The sequence below is a fragment of the Pseudonaja textilis genome, chromosome 12 (assembly GCF_049901715.1).
Source record: "Pseudonaja textilis isolate UNSWEBS1 chromosome 12, rPseTex1.2, whole genome shotgun sequence".
Classification (NCBI taxonomy): Eukaryota; Metazoa; Chordata; class Lepidosauria; order Squamata; family Elapidae; genus Pseudonaja; species Pseudonaja textilis.
Window position 1 is genome coordinate 8,135,532 of NC_142001.1, and position 25,041 is coordinate 8,160,572.

Sequence of the window (25,041 nt, forward strand, 5' to 3'; positions counted from 1 at the left end):
AATTCAATGTGTGGAGTGTGAAGGATGTGTGTTTGTGTTTATTTTCATGGTCATGATGTGCACTGAAGATGGCGTTTGATTTCCTTGTATGAGGTGCAATGACAATAAAGTAAACTAAACTGTAAACTAAACAACCGTGTTACTAACTTTAACCACCTCATTAATTCACAACTATAGCAAGAAAAGTCATAAAATGGAGCAAAATTCACTTAAGAAATGTCCCACTTAGGAACAGAATTTTTGGGTTCAATTGTGATCGTAAATCAGACGTCAGATTAAATTAGAAATTTGGCCCAGAGCAGTAACTCCAAGAGGTTAGATGATTTTCTGCATGAAAAACTGTAATGCTTTTTGGAAAGCAAAACTCTTCTGATTCCCAAGGTTATTAACCGTTGCTGGAACATTTCCTATAAGCAGTGGTGGGATTCAAAAAAATGTTACCATTGGTTTGGTGGGTGTGGCTTGATGGGCACGCTTTGCGCACTCACTTTGTGTGAACGCAGGTGCCAAATGCGCATTTTGCGCAGGCGCCGAAGTGTTCTAACTCACTTCCTGTAAGCCTGCAGTCTCCCGGTTGCTTCGGCAGCTGCCGCACGGCACACTACTGCGCCGCACAAAGCAGCTGTGCTTCAAAAGCAGGGGATAAATGTGAGTATAGGAGCCCAGGCAGGCAGGTGGGCCCAACAGCAGAGGAGTGGAAAGAACTGGTTTGCTGCTCATCGGCGCAACCGGCTCGGCAAACCGCTGCTCATCGGCATGACCGGCTCGGCAAAACTGAGCTGAACCAATAGAAGGATTTGCCTATAAGGATTTGTCTAAACTATCTTTAAAGCTATCTGTGACACAGCCCTCTTTATGGCAGTGAATTCCTTGTGTCTGAACGTTATCTCAGTCACCAGAGAAGCCCAACATGGTAGATTCTGACAAGATTGGTTGTGATATTAACATGCACAGCTCTTTTTTTGTTTTTTTCAGGTGGTCCAGGAGGAGATATCCTTTCCTTCCAGCTTTGTGAAGCTGAGTTACCTGAGCAGCAGAACCTCAGGATATAAAACCTTGCTACGCATTATTTTGACACATTCTACGATCCCTCCTGGCATCACAAAAGTGCATCTCACTGTAACAATTGAAGGGCGGCTGGCTCAGAAATGGTTTCCTGCTGCAATCAACCTCATCTATACTTTTGCATGGAATAAGACTGATATTTATGGCCAGAAAGTATCCGGCTTGGCAGAGGCAACAGGTATGTCTGCTTTAACAATACTATTGTGGGTCTTATAGGAATAAGACCTCGCTTTGCTTTGATGCAAGGTATGACTTCCCTACATTAATAATGTTCATTTCTGTGATGACCCAGAGCGTGGCACAAAGGCAACACAGTCAAATAAACAATAAGAGTCTTTTTATGATCTCCAACTTTGCCCCCAGTGTCCAGGTTACCTTTGGTTGGAGAAAAACTTGCCCAGGAACAGCCTTTAACCATAGAAAATTCAATCCAAAACAAGGTACATACGAACTAACTTAAAATCCAAACAAACCAAATCAAACTGAAGTAATTAGCTTGACAGGGCAGGAGGAGGAATTTCAGACTTGAAAGCATGGCAAAACTCACACAATGGGAAGATGCCAGGAACACAGATAAGCTATGATGATACAAGATAGTCACGTTTGCTCCCAACAGCCTGCTGCACCAGCTTGCCTTTTATACACTGTGTTCCCAGCTGCAGCTAATGAAGGGAATCAGGGCCTTTTCCTCCCCCGTAAGCCATGCAACCCACGTTGCTCTCTTCTCCGTTCCTTACTGCGTGCCTAGGAAGAAGAGGAGATGGGCCTGGGTCTTCCTCTGAACTCCCTCTCCCTTGTTCTACCTTTTCCCTGCTCTGCCCAGCTGGACTTTGCCCTTCCACAGCAAACGGAGGTGCAGCTGGGAACACAGTGTATAAAAAAGGCAGGCTGTGTGTAGCAGTAAGACCACACCTAGAGTACTGCATCCAGTTTTGTTCGCCACATTATAAAAAAGATGCTGAGACTCTAGAAAAAATACAGAGAAGAGCAACCAGGATGATGAGGGGACTGGAGGTTAAAATATATGAAGAACAGTTGCAGGAACTGGGCATGGCTAGTCTAGTGAAGAGAAGGACCATGGGAGACATGATAGCAGCCTTCCAATATTTGAGGGGCTGCCACAGAGAGGAGGAGGAAGGGGTCAAGCTATTTTTCAAGGCACCTCTAGGCCAGACAAGGAATAATGGATGGAAACTGAACAAGGAGAGATTTAACCTGGAAATAAGGAGAAACTTTCTGACAGTGAAAACAATCCACCAATGGAACAGAAGTTGCCTTCAGAAGTTGTGGGAGCTTCATCGATGGAGGCTTTCAAGAAGAGACTGGACAGCCATTTGTCAGAAATGGTAGAGGGTCTCCCGCTTGGGCAGGAGGTTGGACTAGATGAGCTACAAGGTCCCTTCCAACTCTGATTATCTGTAATTGTGGCAAGAAAGGTTGTAAAATGAAACCAAATGCACTTAACAAACTTCTCACTTAGCAACAGCAATTTGGGGCTCAATTGTTGCTTCCAATACATGAATACGTACGCACACTCTCTCTCACACACACACACACAAACATACAAAATCCTCTTATAGCTGATGCCTAACTAGAAGTGAGTTGGATTGCTTGATTTTCCGACATATTTCTCAGTTCAGTAGGTGTCCTACGTAGTTTTCTCTTTCTGACAAACATCCCTGCATGGATTCTGCTGAGCAGATTTGATCATGGGGGTCCAGCTGCTAAACGCCACTTGTCAGCTCCTTAGATTAACATTTCTTAACTAGCAGCCAAAGTTGTCGACGTCTGGAGAACACACACACACACAAACACACAAACAAACACACAACCTCTCCATGCTGTGCCTTGCAGTCTTATTTACCTGATTCTTTCCTTTGAATAAACATACTTCTTGACCTATATCTTAGAATTATTTGAAAAGCAGAATCCAAGCAATATGCTGCCATCTGGAGGAAACCATGGAAAATTTGACAGGACCGTTTTGGAGAGCAATAACAGAATTCTAGCAAGGAGGAAGGAAGTCAATCAGATTAGAGTTGGAAGGGAACTTGGAGGCCTTCTAGTCCAACCCCCCTGCTCAAACAGGAGAACCTGTACCATTTCAGACAAGTGACTGTCCAGACTCTTCTTTAAAACCTCCAGTGATGGAGCGCCCACAATTTCTGATGGAATGGAATGGAATGGAATGGAATGGAATGGAATGGAATGGAATGGAAGGGAAGAGAAGAGAAGAGAAGAGAAGAGAAGAGAAGAGAAGAGAAGAGAAGAGAAGAGAAGAGAAGAGAAGAGAAGAGAAGAGAAGAGAATTCTTTATTGGCCAAGTATGATTGGACACACAAGGAATTTGTCTTGGTGCAAATGCTCTCAGTGTACATAAAAGAAAAGATACATTCATCAAGAGTCAAGAATCATAAAGTACAACACTTACTGATAGGAATGGGGTACAAATAAGCAATCAAATCATACTAGGAAAAGGTCAATATAAATAGTAAGGATACAGGCGACAACGTTACAGTCATACAGTCACAAGTGGGAGGAGGTGGGTGATAGGAACGATGAGACAATTAATAGTAATAGTTATGCAGACTTAGTAAATATTTGGACAGTGTTGAGGGAATTATTTATTTAGCAGAGTGATGGCATTCGGGGAAAAAACTGTCCTTGTGTCTAATTGTTCTGGTGTGCGGTGCTCTATAGCATCATTTTAAGAATAGGAGTTGAAACAGTTTATGTCCGGGATGTGAGGAGTCTGTGAATATTTTCACAGCCCTCTTTTTGACTTGTGTAGTATGCAGGTCCTCGATGGAAGGCAAGTTGGTAGTAATTGTTTTTTCTACATTTCTAATTACTCTTTGAAGTCTGTGTCCGTCCTGTTGGGTTGCAGAGCCAAACCAGACAGACATAGAGGTGCAGATGACAGACTCCATCATTCCTCTGTAGAACTGGATCAGCAGCTCCTTGGGCAGTTTGAGCTTCCCGAGTTGGTGCAGAAAGAACATTCTTTGTTGTGCTTTTTTGATGACGTTTTTGGTGTTACGTGTCCATTTTGTGATATGATAGAACCTAAAAATTTGAAGGTCTCTACTATTGTTACTGTGTTGTCTAGTATTGTAAGAGGTGGTACAGTTTTGAGTGTGTTCATTTCCAGATTGTTCCAGTTACACCACAAGGCAAGTTGTACAATCTCCCGTCTGTATGCGGATTCATCGTTGTCTCGAATGAGACCAATTATTGTTAATATTGTAGATATTAAATGAGCCCTGGTGGTGCAGTGGTTAAAATGCAGTATTGCGGGCAAACTCTGCCTACTGTACTGTACTGAACTCTGCACTTCGATTCTCACCAGCTCAAGGTTGATTCAGTTTTTCATCCTTCTGAGGTTGGTAAAATGAGGACCCAGATTGTTTGGGGTCAATAGGCTGACTCTGTAAATGGCTTAGACAGGCTGTAAAGCACTGTGAAGCAGTATATAAGTCTTAAGTGCTACCGTTATTAAATGAACTTACTAGCACAGGAGGAGTGAGGAAGCACTCCAGCAACTGAAACTATAATAGTCAGGGAAGTTCAGGGAAAATTGAAAACAAAAACTCAGAATGTATGCTGAACTACAGGTAGTCCTTGACTAATGACCACTGTTGAGCCCAAAACTTCTATTGCTAAATGAAATCATTGTGAGTTTTGCCCCGTTTTATGACCTTTCTTGCCACAGTTATTAAGTGAATCACTGCAATTGTTAACTTAGTTAACATGGTTGTTTAGTGAATCTGGCTTCCCCATTGACTTTGCTCATCAGAAGTTCGCAAAAGGCAATCACATGACCACGGGACACTACAACCGCCATAAATATGAGCCAGGTATCTGAATTTTGATCATATGACCATGACAAAGCTGCAGTGGCCGTAGGTGCAAATAACGGTCAAAAGTCACTGTTTTCAGTGCCATTGTACCTTCAAATGGTCACTAAATGAATGTGTCCACTAAAAAGATACTCCTTTGGTCTTTTTAGCTGCCAGAAAAAGGGAATGGGGGGAAACAAGGCATTCTTGAAATGCCTAGATAATCACCTTGGCAACCCAAGGCAGATGTTGTTTGAGGATGTTAAAGATACCATCACAGGATGCCAGCTTACTTAAGCCAAGTAAAGCTGCCTTTTGCAATTGGGTGCTGGGAAATTTTGTCAATGTCATTGGTGTTCAAGTGGTGCTCCAGATGTTTTGGGGATTTCCCCCAAGGCGCCTATTGCTGTTGGTCTAGGTTGCCACATATTGTTCTACTTCTATTTGCAGGTGTTTGTATTTTGTGATTTTTTTCTCCAGTTCTTTCTCTTCTGTTCTGTTTTTTCCAAGTCTGCAACATCCATTGACTATACAGACTTTTTTTTTTGCCTTTCTTATCGACAATTGTTAAGTCTGGATTGTTATGTGGCAGGTGCTTGTTTGTTCAGTTTCTAAAGGTGCCTTAGCTTTTTCATTTGCTGTTACTTTGTCTAGCTTTATTCAATATTATTATTATTATTATTCAAGAAAGAAGAGGGGCAGGAGGTCTTCCTTTTATATATTTCCCTCCATGTAAGGCTTAGACAAGAGATTGAGAGAATTGTATATATGAATGTATGTAAACATTTTTGTGCAGTCCAGAACTCAATACTGGATTAACAAGATTTTAAAATTGCAGGACTCTATTTATCTAAGCGCTTTTCATGTCATCCATGTATTCTTTTCTAAATGCTTTCGCTTAGGCTCCTGCAGCTATTCATGTCAGTTCTCTGAAGATATTTTCAGCTTTCACTGCCACCAGAAAAAGAGACAATCAACATTTTCAAAGAAAAGTCCTCAAGACACACACACACACACACACACACACACACACACACACACGCCAATCTAAAAAGATACAGGACAGTTGTGTAATTCTATTGCCATGGAGGACTTCATCCCAAACATGAAGTCTCCAATTTCCTGTCTAGTTTTGTTCTTCTTCTGCAAGAAAAGGGGAGGGGTGTATTTTTTTAATTAAAAAATGGAGAATTCTGTCACTTCCCTCTATTTACCCCTAGAAAGAGCTATTGACTTCAAAGTGTTAGATTAGAGCATGTGTGTCAAACTTGATCATGTCAACTGGTGTAAGACATATTGTGCTGTCCAGCCAGGGTATGGGAACTGGATAGTTAGGTAGCAATTGTGAGCTGGTCCCTTAAGGAAATGTGTCATGGTAAATGTAGTTAAGGTATCCTGGGAAATGTAGTCCATGTCACATGACCACATCTGGTCACTAAATTGACCCTCAATGGATTGGGGGAGTTTTCCTCACTCTTGGCTGAACTCACGGACTCGTGGTAACTATTTTACTTCTATCACTACGAAATGAGGGAAAAAGGATAGAAGATAACCATCTTTTTACTGTTCTATATTCTGTACAGTGGTAGATTTGTCTTCTGTACAGATGCAGATAGAGAAACTCGACAAAACATCCATAACAAAGTACTTTTATTGGTTCATCAGGTATCCTCATAACTCACATTTGTGATGAAGTTCTTCTTTAATGACCAATCCTTTGCATATCTGTCTTGTGGATAAAAAGATGGTTATCTTCCGCACCACTTAAAGGGTGTTCATCCCAAAGTGCATAGCTAAAAGTCTATGGAGATCCTCAGTCATCCAGGTCATGGCTGTCCCTAAGGTGCTTTTTCAGGAAGCAACTGGACTTCCTTGGATGAGAAGTGAAATGTCTTCAAAGAAAAACAAGAAAGTCCTTCCCCAAAGTATGACAGACTGGACCTGGCCATTTCTTCTGCCACTATAATCACCCTGCTTCCAGAAGCAACAATTTGGCAGCATCCTGAACCTCTGGATGAGCATTGAGGTTTTCATCCAGGCATGCCTTTCTGCCTTTGCCCAGAGAGATGCTGTGTAAGTCCTTGCCCTCAGGAAGACAGCACCGCTGTGACAATTTCAGAGCAGATACAAATTGGTGGGTAAAACAAGGAAAGAAACCTCAAAGCATCATTTACCCTTTTAAGATGATTGCTAGATACCACCAAAACAACCTCTCTGTTCGGCAGAAGGAGGGTGTGAAATCCCATCGTAGGCCAAGATTCAGTCTTTAGGATTTCCAAACAATTAGGGAGAATGACTTCTGCCTTAAGTCCGCGGAGAGTCACTGCAAGTCAGAAAGCACTCATTTCTCTTCATAAGCCCAAAGTTATTCCATTATTGTAATGCTTCGGCACACGGTACAGTTCCTCCTTTTAAATTTGCTACCTCTGCCTTCCGTGTCCGTCTTCCCAAGGAACCAAGTCTTTATATTTACAACCTGAGCTGTTCCCTCCGGCAGCAGAGAGCAATTATATCTTTTAGTTGGGGGATGTTTTTCCCCCTTCCTCCCTTCTCCAAGACTCTTGAGCCTCTGCAGTGCCAGCAAGCACTCGGTGGTCTTCCCAGAGATTCAGGGAATCGGTTCCAGCGGCAAAAGAATCGACTGTATTTGTCACGATAATGAAAAGAGGAAAAATTGCCGCTACAAAAGCTATTTTCTCCTTGTTGTTGTTGTTACTGTGACCAGTTTTATGGCTTCTCCTGTTCCTGTTGACTTTTAAGGTTTGAAAGAGTTACTGTGAGTTATCTTTAAATTGCGAGGTTAATAAGAATGTTTTTTTTTAATCTTTTTTTTTCTATGTGTTTGTTTGACATTTTAATTGTATAATCAATAAAGTTTTTTTTTTTTAAAAAAAAATAAGAATGTCATAGATTGAATATCTGATTACTGGCTCATTTTTTTCCCCATTTCTTTAAAAAGAAAGGAATCGCCAAACAAATAATCTTACTCAAACTAAGCATCAAAGTAAACTCCTTATTTGGGTTTATAATTTTCCTATTGTTGTCTTTTTGGAATTGGGACATACTTGCTGATCTAGGTTTGGTAACTTTAAAGACAAAAACACAGGAAATCCCAAGGATGCTTCTTTCAAAAGGCAACTGGACTTTCTGGTTTTTCTTTGAAGATGTTTCACTGCTCATCTAAGAAGCTTCTTCAGCTCTGACTGGATGGTGAGGGATGGAAGGATTTATCCTTGCAGGCAGCTGGTCCTTTGCATCCATTTAGAGCAGGGCTGTCAAACTCCCGGACCGTGGGCTGGATACGTCACATGCTGGCCACACCCACCCCCCATTTAGTGAAGCGGGAAAAAGTCTCAATATGTCATGTGACACCACCGTGACGCCATGAGTTTGACACTCCTGGTTTAGAGGGTGGTTGAAGCACTTGGAGGTTTATCTTGTGTCCTCAGGGTCACCTGAGTAGTGGTCCTGATTCCTGTAGTCTGTAATTTTTTTTCCCTCTGGAAATCCAGTGGTTATTTTGGGGGGTAGGCAGTAATGATGGGGAGTCAAAGTTTAAAACAGCTTCCTGGATCATGGCTTTGTGTCATGATTAGCAGCCATCCAGCAGAGAAGTTCACCTTTCTGGGTAACTTGACATCTCCTCCTTGTATAAGAACATAAGAGACTCTCTTGTGCATAGGGTGCTGGGTTGAAGGCTAGCAAAGCTCACGTTTGAGACCCAAGTGCTGCCTTGAGGCAGGGTGAGCTCCTGTACTTTGCTCCAGCTCTGACAGGATCTCCCAATTGGGCATCGTCCAGGCAACGGTGATGCCACTAGCAGTGGTGGGATTCCATTTTTTTTACTACTGGTTCTGTGGGCGTGGCTTGGTGGGCGTGGCAGGGGAAGGATACTGTAAAATCTCCAGTCAGAGGTAGGATGTGCCGGTTCTCTGAACTACTCAAATTTTCTGCTACCGGTTCTCCAGAACTGGTCAGAACCTGCTGAATACCCCCTCTGCACCAGCTAATCCTTCCAACCTGGAAGCCCCAACACAAGTACATTGTGATCTCTTACTAATCCTTCTAAGATGGCTTCTACTCCATTGCTACTAGACCATGTCCTTCTCAAGAAGAATGGATGAAATATGAATCTTTTTTTACCATATTCAAAATCAAATACGCAAAGACACTAAAGTTGTAAGACATTTTTCTTCTGGAGTACAACTTTACTACCAGTTGCCTGCCCTTTGACCCACCCTAGGCCATGGATGAACTACTAACTATGATCTGTTGTATTTTATCTCTCCGCAGTCTCGGTAGGGTACGAATATGAGAGCTGTCCTGATCTGATTCTCTGGGAGAAAAGGACTGTGACATTGCAAGGTTTTGAGTTGGATGCTTCAAATCTAGGAGGCTGGTCTTTGGACAAACACCACATTTTGAATACACAGAGTGGTGAGTACAATCCTTATTCTTTTATTATTATTCTTTTATTAGATTTTATGAAGCTCAAGGCAGCTTACATGGGGATTTTCCCACAATATTGTGAGCTAAGTTGGGCTGACAGAAAGTGACAACCCCAAATTTAAGTCACCCGTGGCTGGGGCTGGATTTGAATCTGGTTCTTCCTAGCCCTACTCTAAAAGTTTAACATCTATGCCACACCTGGAAACAGATTCCCCCTCCCTGACAGAAATGATGAATGTTTATAAATAGATTGTGCTAAATTATGATTGATGTTGAAGTCTTGTTTCAATGAGCTATGGAAATCAGTAGAAAACGGGTAGATCTGCCTATTTTGAAATCTTGATTTTTAATCTCATTTTGAGAGTCCTAGCATTATATTCTCGGGGAATGCCTTGAAAGCCTTTTACTCCAGCCATGTACAGAATCTTCCCTTTGATGAAAGTCTGTTTTTGCTTCAGCATTTTCAGGAAAGAACATATAGGACATCCCAGGGAATTTGCTGCTGTAGCAAACAAACCTTATTGGTTAAAAACAATCTTTCAATGATTATTTGAAACAGGTTTTCCTATAATTTCTACCTCTGGGTTCAATGAATCAACAAATCAAATTGGAATTACTATGCAATTATGACATTTGAAGACACCTCTTTCATTTTATCAGAATAACAGAATTGGAAGGGACCTTTGAGGTCTTCTAGTCCAACCCCCAGACAAATGGTTGTCCAATCTCTTCTTAAAAATTGTGAAGCACCTTTCTTAGTTCATCAACAGATAAAGCCATTATAAACCTTTTCTTTCCTTTTCTAAGAGTAAAGAGAAATAATGAGAAATTTGTTAAAAGATATTTATGTGTCCATATGGAAATGGGATAAATTAGAATTATGCTGTATAAAATAATGTTTTATCTGCCCTGTAAAGATTTACAATGGAAAGAGGTTTTATGTTTTCAATGTTTAATGATGTTTTGTTTCTCTTTAAAATTAATAAAATTTATTTCAAAAAAAAAATTGTGAAGCACCCACAACTTCTGGAGGCAAACCGTTCCAGTGATTATTTGTTCTGTCAGGAAATTTCTCCTTACTTCTAGGTTGGTTCTTTCTTTGATTACATTCCATCCATTGATTCTTGCCCTGCCTGTTGGGCTCCAAGTGAACCCAGAGCCCATCAGCTCCAAATATGCCTCACAGCAAATCAGCTGGCCATGTCACCTTATCTCTGCTGCTGCCAGATCTGTATTTCTGCTTGTGTACTGGCCGATGGCTTTGGAATGACTCAGCAGAGCTGAGGATGGATTCTGCAACAACTGCAGGGCTGCTGGAAATGGCTCTTTCCATGTAACGATGTGGTGCATATTGTTAAAGGGGGTTGGGGCACATATAGGTGGTAATTAAGCCTTAGATTTAAACATGGTGAAGGTGGCACCAGATGGGGATCAGTTAGTGAGGGTTAGAATAGAGTAGGGATGCAGGCATGTTATAGGGTTAATAGCATTTAGGGATAATGGGTTAGGTATGGCCAGAATTAGAACTGTGTATAGGCCCGGGTGTGGTGAGGTGTGTCTCATCATAATGGTAATAAAAAGAAAAGGTGCAAACTCAAACCCAACTCTAACCATGCATGGCTTTTAGCCATTCTTGTCAGAGAAGAGTATTTGTTGTTTGCTGAGCTAATGAATAAACCACCATTGCACTACAAAGGAGCTGGAGTTTGTATTCATTTCAGGACAAATCTTCAGTACTCAAGGACTGGCCGAGAGAAGGTTAGAGTTCACTTGAAGCCTGTCACTGCCTTCAGTGCTTTGGAGAATAGGTCGCTCCCTCTCTTCTTTGTGGCAGTCCCAAATTTTGATTGTTTGATCTTCTGGTAAACATAACCTGGTTCTTCTAGCCATTCCTCACATATCCTGCTTTCATTCTAGTTGTCTCACCTATTCAAAATCTCACCTTCCTTTGGACACATTTCAAAATATCTATGAAAGTGGATTTTAGTTAGGTAACTCTTGCAAGTTTGTCTCTCTCTCTTTTTTCTTACCCTTTTTAACAGGAATGTCTCATTTCCGAAAGGAATTAAATATTTACTGAGCAAGATTGAAATATTGCTGTGAGCGCTTGCAGAATAGAGTAAATCTAGGGGGGAGAAATGAAGTGATGTAGATGTGAAATAACTGAACCCATCATTTTTAGTTCCCAAAAGTGAGTCATATTTAAATTAGTTCGGAGAGACAATTCTGCTACTTTCTGCAAAGTCCACTCTCAAGTATTTTTATATTAGGAAGAGGATATCAAAACTTATAATCCTACCCAACTCTTCCCCCTTGTAATTTGACCACTGGGATAAACAAGAAGTTCTTAAATTTCATTAGCTGAGAAGTCATGAATTATTCACCGCTTAATCTTTTCTAAAAGAGCAAGACAAAGTGAGGGGAAACAATCTGTTTGTGATTAATGCCGTCATTCCAACTCTGAAAATATCACTTAATTTAAGTTAGGCTGACCCATATTGACATGAAGGGATACATTCGACATTCAAAATTACCATGGCACAGAAAAAAGTGACCCAATCATTTTTCACACAACCGTTGCAGCCTTCCCCGTGATCTGTTCAGAGTTTTGCAGCATAAATTCAGCACCAGAAAAATAAACACAGATGGCTGAGGCTTCATTTAATGTCTTTATAAACATATAAAGTAAATTTTACAATACCAGTTATAGATTTCTCTAACATGGAGCAAACTCAGACAGCAGCAAACATGTTACAGATTCAGAGCAGAACAGCAACTCAGGGACTCAGAAACAGACGATCAGTTTCACTTTAGTTCAGCAGACAAGCAAGACACACAACAGAGGAGAGAAGCAGTTTCATTTTCAATAGACAGACTCAGAGCTTAACAGAGCTGCAGAGCTTAATATAGAGTCACGCCTAGGCTACTTCTAGTTTCAGTTTCCAGCCTAGGCTAATTCTAGTTTCAGTTTCCAAACAATCCTCATTGCCTGACCTAGTTGCTATGCCTATTCATTGGCTGACCTTGTTATCATGCTCTATTCCAGTTCATGAATATACTCTGACATGATCACATAATCAAAATTCCTGGGGTCACATGAACCCTTTTTGCAGCCTTCTGACAAGCAAAGTCAATGAGAAATCCAGATTCCCTTCACAACCATGTTACTAACTGTTCTGACCCAAACCCTTTTCCAATAAAACAAACACGAACCAAAGGGAACAGAAACCTTTTAATGATTCTTTCGAATCCCCAGTTAAAAGGCTGCTGCAAAATAATTAACTTTGATAAGCACAAGCCTTGCCACAACTGTGTGAGGCTGCCAAGAATAACAGATAAGGTTACCTAGAAATATTTTACAGCATAAGAGTTTTCAAATACCAACTAAGATACTGCAAGGTCCACAAGGCTGGAGTTTCAAAATGCCTTTGCTTCCTGCGAAGAACGTTCACTTCACAGCTGGTTTTTATCTTCTTGAAGGAGGGGCCATTACCTTGCAGCCTTACTCCCAAGTCACCCATGCTGCTGCAGCTGCTCTTTCCTGCGAGCAACCCTGCGCGCATGTGCACTTGGCACAGGCTCCTCAGGAACCTCCTCATCGCTGCTGCCAGCCCCCACAATCTCTGAAGGCAGCAGTCCACTCCTTGATGGTCCTGGCCCCTCATCTGAGTCCTCGCTCTCCTCAGCCGTCTGCACCTGCTGCCGGCTAACCACAACACTAACTTAATAATTGATTCACTTAAGAGAGGAGCCCCCAAACTTGGCAACTTTAAGACTTGTGGACTTCAGCTCCCAGAATTCCTCAGCCAGCCATGCTATGCTATGCTGTGCACAAGTCTTAAAGTTGCCAAGTCTGGCTTAAGAAGTAAGGCAAGAAAGGTTGCAACATGGGGCAAAATTCATTTAACAACTGTTTCACTTAGCAACATAAATTTTGGGCTCAGTTGTGGTCATAAGTCAAGGACTACCTGTAACTGATAGGAAAAGAAGCTACTAATGCCATCTTCGTTTGCAAACAAGAACTTTTCCCACAAAGTATTTCGCAGTTTGCAAACAAATTGCTTATTTCATTTGTCTTTGGTATCAAATGCATGTTTCCCCCCATTTTATTGGTATTTGTCGTCAAAATCTTTGTCCCCTAGGGACATATTTCAAGCCAAGCCGGGGCTCCTAATTATATGCTGTCATGGCTGAGATAAAGATGGAAATATCTTTATTCGTGTAACCATAGAGGACAGCAAGAGCTCTTGTCATTTCTATGGATTTTTTTAGTGCCAGGGAAGAGATATCTGTCTAACTTAAGCACCCTGGCCTATTGCCAAGCTGCTCTTATATATTTGGAAGAAACTCCAAGAAGTATATACACCTTCTCCCTTGTTACTCATCCATAAGTTGAAAACTTAATATAAACCCAAATCTGGACTATCTTACCCGATTCAGTAGTTTCAGCTAACTAACTTCCACAGTTTTAATTCTAAGTTAACTTCTGTGGACCTCCACTCATATTTAAGATGTTCCTATGGAGATTCTATGGAATTCTATGGAGTGTCTATGGAGATTCTCAGTCATCCAGGTCAGTGGTCACCAGCCAGTAGGCCAAGGACCACTGGTGGTCTGTGAGAAAATTTTGGTAGTCCGCAGAGAAACGTCCCCCTCAAAGCAATTAATCCAGGCTGTGTGGAAATTCAAGGCTGCACCATCCACATGGCCCACCCACTCGCTGCCCCCCACTTCAGCCGAGCACAAACCTTACCTGGAGTAGAGCCATGAGAACTGGAACTGGAAGGTAAGACCAACATTGGGGAGGGAAATCCGCCCCGGGGTGGCTTGGTGACGTTGGTGGGAAAGTCGGTTCCATATTCCAGAGCTGCAGGAGTCACAGGACTGGCCCTTTGGTCATCCTGGAGCAGCTCCTCCATCCATGGCAGGATGGTGCAGCCGGGTGGAAGAGCAGCTGCTCCGGGATGACCAAAGGGCCAATCCTGTGACTCCTGCAGCTCTGGAATATGGGACCGACTTTCCCACCAACGTCAGCAAGCCACCATCAGTTGAAACTCATATTAGTGGTCTGCAGGATTTAAAATTATGAGTTTAGTGGCCCCTGAGTTCCAAAAGGCTGGTGGTGCTTGACGCAGGTCATGGTTGTCCCAAAGGTGTTGTTTTTCTTTTCTTTGCAAGAGGCAACTGGACTTTTTAGTTTTTCTTTGAAGACATTTCGCTTCGAAGCTTCTTGGATGAGAAGCGAAATGTCTTCAAATTAAAACCAGAAAGACCGGTTGCTTCTTACAAAAAAAAAAAAGGACCTTTGGGAATTCCTAAGGGTGTGTGTATAAGTGCATTAATATGCCTGTTGTCCCTGTCACGTTTTATTTTATTTTATTTTTATTTTTCTCATTGGGATTTGTAATTTTCATTTGAGGAATAAATAAAATAAATGATGTTATTTCCGTGTTTAGCTCTTTATCTCTGACATTAAATGCCAACCAGTCTGTAACTTTCAGATATGATGACAGCCATGTGCACAACAGGAGCCAGCATTTTTTAAGTTTCCTGCAGTGAAAACTCTTGATGTGCTTAAGGAAGCACTTGGGAGTTTAAAAGTCTCCCTGATTTCAGAACTTCTAGGCAGCTTTTCAAGACTTTTGGAGAGGCCCATGAAACATTTGTAGTCCTAATTCATCACTGTTCTTGCAATGACCCCTTTTACAAAGGTATCGCCCGGGGTGACAGTCCTAGTGTAAGACGATGATTGTGATAAGTCTAGAGAGAACATTAATGCATCACTTGTCTGTAGCCTGCAAAAGCCATGGGCATATTACTGTGGAGATCCTGTGGGATTTTATGCTTTGCAGCTGAAGCTATTCCTTGTTACCAGTAGTTGAAACGAAATGCTAGGCAAGGCTCAGGAAAATAAATAAAGCACCTTGCTGGTGAAATAATAGGGCACTTTACAGCTCTAAACCTAATAAGCATGGTTCATCCATCCTTCTTAATGGCAAGGATGTACCGATAGCTGAAGGCAAAGCTACATCCTAACAATATAAGTCAAGAATGTTTTTATACCGTTCTTGGTAAGAATTTTTTTAGCTCTTTAAAGACTAAGAAGTTTAGTGTCATACAGGCCTCTTGAGATATGCAGGATTAGAGAAGTGGGGAAATGATGAAAAGAAAAGTGGGAGAAATTTTTACAGGCATTATTTGATGGCGAAGCTTTTTAATACGAGCTTTTTAATGTGATGGGGACCTTATTTTTATTTCGCCTATGAGAAATGGAGCTACATTTTCTCATGAGTTTAGAAGGAAATGGAAGACTTCTCAACGGAGATTTTGGGTCTGGATTTTTCAATCTGCAATAGCCACCGTTCTGGATAAACCTTTCAGAATTCTCATTAGCATTATGGGGGAGATAATTTCTAGTGCGGAAACAAAAGCAATATTTAGACAGTGAGTGGGACTTTTGGTAGATGTTACATGTGCTTTTTGTGTGATTATATGTAATTGCTCAGGAGTGGATTAGATCAGTCAGGCTAGGAGAGGGGAACGAATGCAATTATTATCCCTCAAACTGTGAAGGGTAGAAAAATATCAGATCAAAGGGTGTCTCTTTCTCCAACATGAATAGCCACAGGAATTAGGAGAGAAAAAGCAATGAAAGAAATAAAAGAGAAACCACTTGAAACCCAACAGAAAAAGTAGAGTGCAAAGCAAGCACATTGGTAAAAGGGGGGGAAATTGTTGCATGATAATCCTTCTGTCACAAACACTGGAATGTTCTTTCAGTTGTTCACCTTCATAAGGACAACTCTTTGTCTTCATTTGGGTCATTATCAGGATCACCAACCAGCATCTCCTATAAATGTTCAATTGGCTAGCTATTCTGACCATTCATTTCAAGTCCCTCCCAATTCCAATATGCAACAATCTCAATAATAATAATTCTTCTTCTTCTTCTTCTCCTCCTCCTCCTCCTCCTCCTCCTCCTCCTCCTCCTCCTCCTTGTTGTTCTTCTCCTTCCCCTTCTCCTTCTTATAATTCTTCTTTTCCTTCTGCTTCTTCTTCTCCTCCCCCTCCCCTCCCTGTAGTACCAATGACAAATACGAATATGTTGTCCCCTGCTTTGAAAGAGTAAGTCATCCTGGAGATTTTTAATGGTGAGAAAATGGAATTTCTGGAATATTCTTTCCACCATGAACTACAACCTTAGAAGACAAAGATTTTGCACAATAAAAACAAGAAATCTAGTATTTTCAAAAAGAAAAAAGGATGTTCTCCACTTCTCTCACTCACTGATGAAAAGGGAGCACAATTGATCAGAGAATTGTTCATCCCAGAGATAAATACACTATAGGAGGTGTTGGAGTTTTCATTCACATCTGTCAGCTTTCATTCCAGGCTGAATATTGGATTTGTACTGCAGCTTATGGTTCTTTCCTGAAAAAAAAACAAATCAGAAAACTTCTCTATTTACCTCTGTTATGAACAGCAATGTGTTCTCACCTTTCTTTTAAGATTGATTAGTTTTTCAGGTACTCTTTTCACACAATATTCCCCACCATATTAACTGCACAGGTGGATTCCAGGTAGGTATTCTTTACACATGGGGAAGAAGAAAATTTTAGCAGCTTGAAGGGTGATTTGCTAACTGATTTTTAAAAAGCATACAAATAAGTGCTTACTAGTGATTTTTTCTAACTAGTCTTAGATGGGCATAATCTAATACGTTTGGAAACATATTAGCCTGTTCAGACATTAGCTTCGTGGATTCAGTCCATGTGGAAGGGTTCAAATGACACTGTAGAGAGACTGGGCTCTGTCAACTCTTCAAGAGAGGACAGATGATGAGAGAGATAACACAGGGATTGCAGAAATAATATCTGAAATTTATTTCTCTTGCTTTCCTATTCCAGGCTAGGTTCAAATTTTACTCACAGTTGCTGCTCATTTCTTCATTTCCACATCTTTCTACATTTCTTTCACTTTCTGAAAGCTAATTAAAATGGAGCTGTTCTGGAGGGCTTTTTAAAAATAGTTAAGAAAGAGCTATATACTGCTTAGGCAAACTCGTGTTTTTTTTTATTGTTGTAATTACATTTATCATAATGCCATCGATGTTTTATTTTCTATAAACTGCCAAAATTCACAAAACTGAAGTGGGCCTCTGATCTGACAAATAAGCATGCAAATAAACAAGATGATACTATTTAATTGTGTTATAAAACCACAAGGAGTTTTGTGGCCTCTTAAAAACTGATTTATAAGAACACACATTCCTTGGTAGTCTGGCTGATCAGATAGATACACAACCACAAGGCTTATTCATGTTTGTAAAAAATGCTTATAATGCTCTTTCTGAACTCTTCTTGTTCATTGTGGGGTTCTGACAATGTAAGGCTATTTCACACCCCAAGATCCTATATCTTGGGGTGTGAAATAGCCTTACATTGTCAGAACCCCACAAAACAACAACTTTTGTCAACTCTCCCCAGTTTAAACTCTGATATGGCTAAGCAAATGGCCATCTTTCATATCACTTGCTTTAATTGTGCTTTTTTTAAAAAAAGAAAGCATTAATACAAGTAGTCCTCAACTTACAACAGTTGATTCAGTGACTACTGAAAGTTGAACAGCACTGAAAAAAGTAGCTTATGACCCCTTTTCACACTTTTGACCGTTGAAATCATTCCTGCGGTCATGTGACCAAAATTCAAATGCTTGGCAGCTGACTCATATTCATGACGATTGCTATTTCCTGGGGTTACACGAGCTTCTTTTGCGACCATTGTGACCGGAAAGTCAATGGGGAATCCACTTAACAACCAGATTACTCACTTAAAAACTGCAATGATTCGCTTAACAAATGTGTTCAAGAAAAGTTGTAGAATGGGATAAAACAGTCTTGCTTAGCAACAGAAATATTGGGTTCAATGGCGGTCACAAGTTGAAGATTACTTGTATTTACTGCAGAATCAAATGAACTATTTTTTAAATATATATGTTTTATTTGCAATTTTCCTTTAACAGCCACACATATTTTGTGGACAGTGTATTGACTGGGCCAATATACATTTTACACACTGCTAACAATAATAGTACAATTAACTATGCATAATCATCCAACTTCTAACCTTAACATGCACATTGTAATTATAGTAAATTCTATTATATATCAGTGTGTGTAATACTATTTTCCCAATTTGTACTTTCTATTCCCCCCACTAATTTTTAATACAGTCAGCATTTTGAAAAATATTTTGTCTCTATCCATCATCTCTTGTTCTTTTTTTTTTTAAAAAAAATCAATTATGGTAACTCTTTCATTGATTTGTCTCCACCACTCCTTCTAGTTTCTCATCTATTTTCTGAGTATTTTTGTTCATCTTTTTCCCCGTTTGTTGGGGATCTTGTACACTCATATCTTTATCTTTAAACAATACCATTACCTCCTTATGATTCTTTGTCACGTCTTTAAGCATCAATAACATTTCTTCATAAAATACATTTGTTGTCCCATGTTGAGTCCTTTTGTAATAGTTTAATATATTAAGAATTATTCAATATACCGCCAAAATTCCCATGTCCCAATATCTAAAAACTCCAAAAAAAAGCCAATCATTATTAAAGTTTAGTCAGTCCCGCAATTATACCTCCAAATCCCCTAAATAGCAGGGCTGGGCTGCTGGGGGTTCTCGCAGGGGTTCGGGAGAGACCCCTACCTAAGATTCTGTGCAGTTTGGAGAACCCCAAATCCTACTCCTGGATGGCCCTGCCTACCCCTCCCCTCCCAGGAGTCCCCATGCAGACCGTTTTGGATGCGGAGGCTTGGGGGGAAAGGTGCCTCCCAGAAGTTTGGGAAGGCTGGAAATGGGCCCGTTTCCAGCTTCCAGAGAGCCTCCGGAGGCCGGGGAGGCCGTTTTCACCCTCCCGGAGGCTCGAGAAAAGCCTCCAGAGCCCGGGGAGGATAAAAAAACTCCTCCCTGTGGTGCAGGAGGCTGACTAGGCCACACCCACCATGGCCACGCCCACCCAGCAACCAGGCAGAGAACCCTTTGCTGAAATTTTTGACGCCCACCCCTAAATAGTTCTTGAGAGCTATAAGTGGATATTTTAAAGTCAAATGAACTATTCTTGTACTGCTACAACTCTGGGTATCCATGCGTTTATCTTTATTTGTTTTGTAAATAACAGGGATTGTCCATAAAGGCAATGGAGAGAACATATTCATCTCACAGCAACCAGCAGTGGTCTCCACCGTCATGGGCAATGGGCACCAGAGGAGCGTCTCCTGCACCAATTGTAACGGTCCTTCTCACAGCAGCAAACTGTTTGCGCCTGTGGCTCTGGCGTCCGGCACCGATGGGAGCATATACATTGGCGATTTCAATTTTGTCCGAAGGCTTCTTCCTTCCGGAAATTCTATTAGCATCCTGGAACTAAGGTAAAAATATCACAGGAGCAATGTATTAATATCCTCAGCAAGGGATACAGAAGGTATCTCTAGTTATATCATCCTTCCTCTTTTCCAAAGCAAAGGGGGAAAAATCCTTACATTCAGAAAACAACATGTTAAAAACCTCTTGGCATCTTGTACAACTTATATATTTAGCTGACTCCAGTTATTAACAGAATATAACAGAGCTGGAAGGAATTCCTCCCCAAGCAGAAGACGCAATACCAGTCGGGACAAATGGCTGTCCAGTCTCTTCTTAAGAACATCCAGTGATGGAGCACCCACAGTTTCTGGAGGCAAACTGTTTCACTGGTTAATTGTTCCACTGATTGATTATTAATCTATATGTATAAAAAAGGTGAAATACCACTCATACATCATCACAAAATCTCCAGAACCGTAAAGTCTACAAACTTGAAATTTGGCACGTATGTTCCTCTTGGCTTCTAGGTGTTCACTAAGAAAGGATTTTTCGAAATGACCATCAGAGCATTCGTATTTCATATATTATTATTATTATTATTAACACGCTCTGGTGCTAAGGAGTTCTACTCCCCCTCCACACCTGAAAAGAAATCTGTTCCAGTTGCAAAACACAAGCAGAGGAGAGGAGTTTCAGTTTCAGTTTTAGTTTTCACAGCAGCAACCAGCTTTCCTACAGAACAGTTGAGTTAAGCCACGCCCAGGCTCCTTGCTGTCTCCTTGCTCATACAGCAAATACTGTTTCACTTTCCAAACAAGATGCTAGCCAGCTGAATACCAGTGGATGCTGGTAGGCAAAGGCAGATTTTTCCCCTTATTTTCCTCCCCAAAAACTAAGCCCGACCACATAGTTTCATAGCAAAGCGTGGGTATTGAGCTAGTAATATAATAATTACTGATTATTGTCACTTTTTTGTGCATGTATTTACCAAGATAAATGTGAATCACAACACACAGAAATAAACTAGCTCTTGTATTTTAAATGAACCCTACTGTTTCTTCAGGAACTTTTTTAAAAATAGATTTTATTACGAAGTTATGATTATTATGCAGATTCAGTAAGATGCACGATGGCTAATATGTTGCTTGCCTAAATAAATGTTTATGATCATTCCTGTTAATCCATTTATGTTATTGCATTTTCTTTCACTTTTTTTTTCTTTTGCCTCTCTGTGAATCTCCATCCAAGAAACAGAGACACCAGACACAGGTATGAAAATTATGATCTTATGACCAGGAGTTGGAGATATTTGGATGAATGTCCAAATGTTGTTGTATAACTATTATTGAGGAAAAGCAGTCAAAATTATCACTCTCTATTGAAAAACCATATAGCAACTTGCCTTGCTCCTTATAAAAATTGCCAAAGTGGCTTTCCACGTGGCTCTTCTGTAAAACTGATAATTTTGAATTCTTTATAATAAAACAAGATAGAAAGAATTAAAAGTCACAGCATTTAAATCTGGAGAAAAAGATAAAGCCATGAAAGAATTAATGGCTTTACTCTTAAAAAATGCATACAATTCTGGTTTGTTTGGTTTGTTAATGGTATGAAAGCTTGGTCTCCATTTTCTCCACTCTAAAAATTACAACATGGTCCTTTCCACGTTAGAGAACATCTCCACCTATTGAATTTGTTCGCTAGAAATGGATGAGAACATTGGTCACTTGCTTGTAAGACTTTGCTGAAGAAAGTTTACAATTCTTCATAAGTAGAATGATGAGAACTTGACAGCCAAAATAAATAAGTGTGGGGGAAAAGCAAAATTGAAAACTTTTTTCCCAGTTCTAGCTTCAGGGGATAATACAGCTGAATAAATCCTTAAATAAATGTGTGAAAGGCAACTTCTGAACAGAAGGTTGGAATTGGGTCTTCCCAATTACCAGCAGAAACAACAAAACACTTTCTCTGTCTGGCTATTTTCCAGCATAATTTTTCTTTAGAGTTTGAGTCAGAAGCCTTAAGCATCTGTTGCCTCATGGCAGTAATAAAAAAAAAGAATACTTTTTGGTGAATTTAGCGGGGGTTTTTTCCCAGTGGGGGACAAAAAGGGAGCTTTGTCTGATATGTAGAAAATGGAAATGAAAATAAGTGGAGGAATTCGTTGTTTTTTAAAAAAAATTAATTATACTCACAAAGTGGACTCTACAGCATCTTGTAATACAGGAGTGTCTAATCTTGGTAACTTTAAGTCTTGTGGACTTCAACTTCCAGAATTCCCCAGCCTAGCCTACCTTGACATCACTTACTTTAAGACACAACCTTCTCCTATCTGATTTTAGCTCTCTATTAAGATGTTTCCATGAAATTTGACTCTGAAGGTTTTGTTTAATACAAGGTAGATACAGAAAGCATTAAATTTATAATTTATCAATATCAATATAAGACCTCTAGACTTTGAACTCCAAACTGTCAATAGTCTGTTATAAAGGTATGGCTTTTGTAGCTGACGTTAATCAAGCAGTGATGAACAATTAGTCTAAATGATCACGGTCTACTTTTTTAGTGTCTAAAAGCCCAAAACCTCATTACAATGTGTTATATAAGCCTCGGTGGTGCAGTGGTTAGAGTGCAGTACTGCAGACTATTCTGCTGACTGTCAGCTGTCTGAAATTTGGCAGTTTAAATATCACCAGGCTCAAGGTTGACTCAGCCTTCCATCCTTCTGAGGTGAATTAAATGAGGACCCCTATCGTTGGGGGCAATAGGCTGACTCTGTAAACCAATTAGAGAGGACCGTAAAGCACTGTGAAGCAGTATGTGCTATTTCCATTGCTATTGCCCTTCCTTCCTTCCTTCCTTCCTTCCTTCCTTCCTTCCTTCCTTCCTTCCTTCCTTCCTTCCTTCCTTCCTTCCTTCCTTCCTTCCTTCCTTCCTTCCTTGCTGCCTTCTCCTTTTCTTCCTATTGAGCTGTGATGAAGCAGTGATTGGAATGTAGTATTGCAGGTTAACTCTGCCCACTGCCAGGAGTTCAATCCTGACCAGCTCAAGGTTGACTCAGCCTTCCATTCTTCCCAGGTGGATAAAATGGGACACAGATTGTTGGGGGCAAGAGGCTGACTCTGTAAACCACTTAGAGAGGGTTGTAGAGCACTGTAAAGTGGCATACATGTCTAAGTGCTATTGCTATTGCTATATAAATATCACGCCCTTGATGAACAATATTCTGTTCCAAATAGATAGATGAAACAGTCTCTTACCTGAGTCAAATAAATATTCCATTGTCTTGCTTTCAGTAGAACCTCCTGCTCCTAATTATGACTGTGTTTTCCTGCCTATGAAGAAGATTCTGAGTCATCGAGGCCATGATTGTCCCAAAAGTTCTCTTCAAAGGGCAACTGACTTTCTTTCTTTCTTTCTTTCTTTTTTTTCCTTGAAGGTGTTTCACTTCCCATGGCTTCTCATCCAAGAAGCTTCTTCAGAACTGCGGAAAGCTGTTTGGATGAAAAGTGAAACATCTTCAAAGAAAAAGCAAACGAAGTCCAGTTGCCTGTTGAAAAGCAGCTTTGTGTTTTCCTATTTCTTCATCCCGCATTCTTTTCAACTCAGTCCAATCATGCAGTCAATGCCTGTCCCAGAGTAAAGTCACTTGTAACCAGCTACTTGAAGATATTGTGATGTCAGTGGAAGATAATAGGCACCTTCCAATATCAGCCTCTAATTAGCAACCGATCACCTCCCAAGATTCATCTAATCCCTCTTCATTAAGGAAGTTCAAGTTGGCTACCTGACCTTCTATTAGAACTCCCTCAGCAACCGTATTAACTTACACACTGACAAAAATAGCTGTAATAGAACTGAAGACCTCAAACAAAAACAACAGAAACGATGTCACTTAACTGATTCTTGGTAGACCTTCCTTTCCTTTTCTTTTTTAATCAGTCTAGTGCAGAAAGGCCGCCTAACTTTATTTGCTAGTCACCGATTAACACTGAGATTCCACGTGGATGAAATATGAACATTGTGCTTTTCAAGGACTGCATAAAGTGGATTCTCAACACTTTTTAACTGCAAAGCGTTCAAGACTGCATTGCTGAATTTACACATGCTAAACATGTAAACCTTGGTTTGTTTGGAGCTTTTTATTCCATGGAAAAGTGCTTTGACATTTTCTTCTTAAGTTTATCCTACAACTTGTCAACCCTCTAGCTTTCTATGATGAGAGAGGGGTAGAATAATCTTATTTCTTTGCTTCCTTATTGTATCCAGACTTAAAAGTTGCTTCAGTTGTGAATTGCTGTAAGCAGCTTACATTCCAGTTACAGTAAAAAGATCAGAACTTTACATGCACAGAGACAAAAAAAACCAAAACAGTAGTAATCCTGTCACACCAAGAAGCAACCATCCAAAACCCATTTGCTCAAAGCTTCCCAATCAGATCATGGGCCCAAAGGTCTTAATAGCTTTTCTAAACGGTAAACACGTGATGCAATCCCGAAGAAGTAGATTTCAGGTGGACACAAGGAGTGTGTCTTTGGGCCACCCTCTCATACTCCTCACCTGACCCAGATCACAGGGTTGCTGTGTGGAAAAGGTGGAGATCATCTGTGCGTATTACTTTGAACAATATAGAACATAGAATCATAGGATCTGAGATAGGTTTTCTAGTCTCAAGGCAAGAGACCTTACAACATCCTGGTCAAATGGTTGTCCAGTCTATTTTTGAAAACCTCCAGTCATGGAGCACCCAGAAGTCTGGGAGAAAAGTCATTCCATTGATTAATTGTTCTCACTGTCAGAAAAATTTTCCCCTTAGTTCTAGGTCCTTCTTGAACAAGCTTTTGTCCATTACTTCTTGTTCTGGCCTCAGGTGCTTTGGAAAATCAATGTGACAAAACCTCAAGTATTGAAAGACTGCTATTATGTCACTTCTAGTCTGTAAAATGGTGCTCCATTCAAAATCCAAGAAAGATATCCTTAGACTCCATTGTTCTAGAGAAATGGACTTTTACTGGGAATCAAGTGGTAGCATCAAAAAGAATTCGAGATCTGAGAATTTAGGTGTGGAAATCACATATACAAAGCTATAGCAACGTTCCCACCCACCCTAGTTCAAACAGTCCATCCAATCTGAGATGTGTATAATGTCATGTGGGGCTTCTTCAGATGGTGATGCAGACATCTGGCCGTTGACCTTGGCCTGGTTAGATAAAGATGTTGCGGCTGCGCAGTAAGCAAGTAAGCATAAACAATAAAGTTTTCCCCAAGTGTTACAGTTCACTCTCTAAAGCCTCCAGCACACTTCCCCACTCACAAAG

General features: G+C 40.5%; 1 protein-coding gene across 5 annotated transcripts in view; it reads left to right on the forward strand.

Moving 5' to 3' along the window:
- Positions 1–25,041, forward strand: part of TENM1 (teneurin transmembrane protein 1) — a 327,538-nt gene that overhangs the window by 240,259 nt on the left and 62,238 nt on the right. For 4 of the 5 annotated variants that reach the window (XM_087940951.1, XM_087940953.1, XM_087940950.1 and 1 more), the window contains 4 exons: positions 976–1,243; positions 9,198–9,341; positions 19,539–19,788; positions 20,972–20,992. In XM_087940951.1, coding sequence (XP_087797077.1) covers positions 976–1,243; positions 9,198–9,341; positions 19,539–19,788; positions 20,972–20,992 — 683 coding nt within the window. The remainder of the gene's footprint in view (positions 1–975; positions 1,244–9,197; positions 9,342–19,538; positions 19,789–20,971; positions 20,993–25,041) is intronic. The other variant, XM_087940954.1, reaches the window with a different exon arrangement.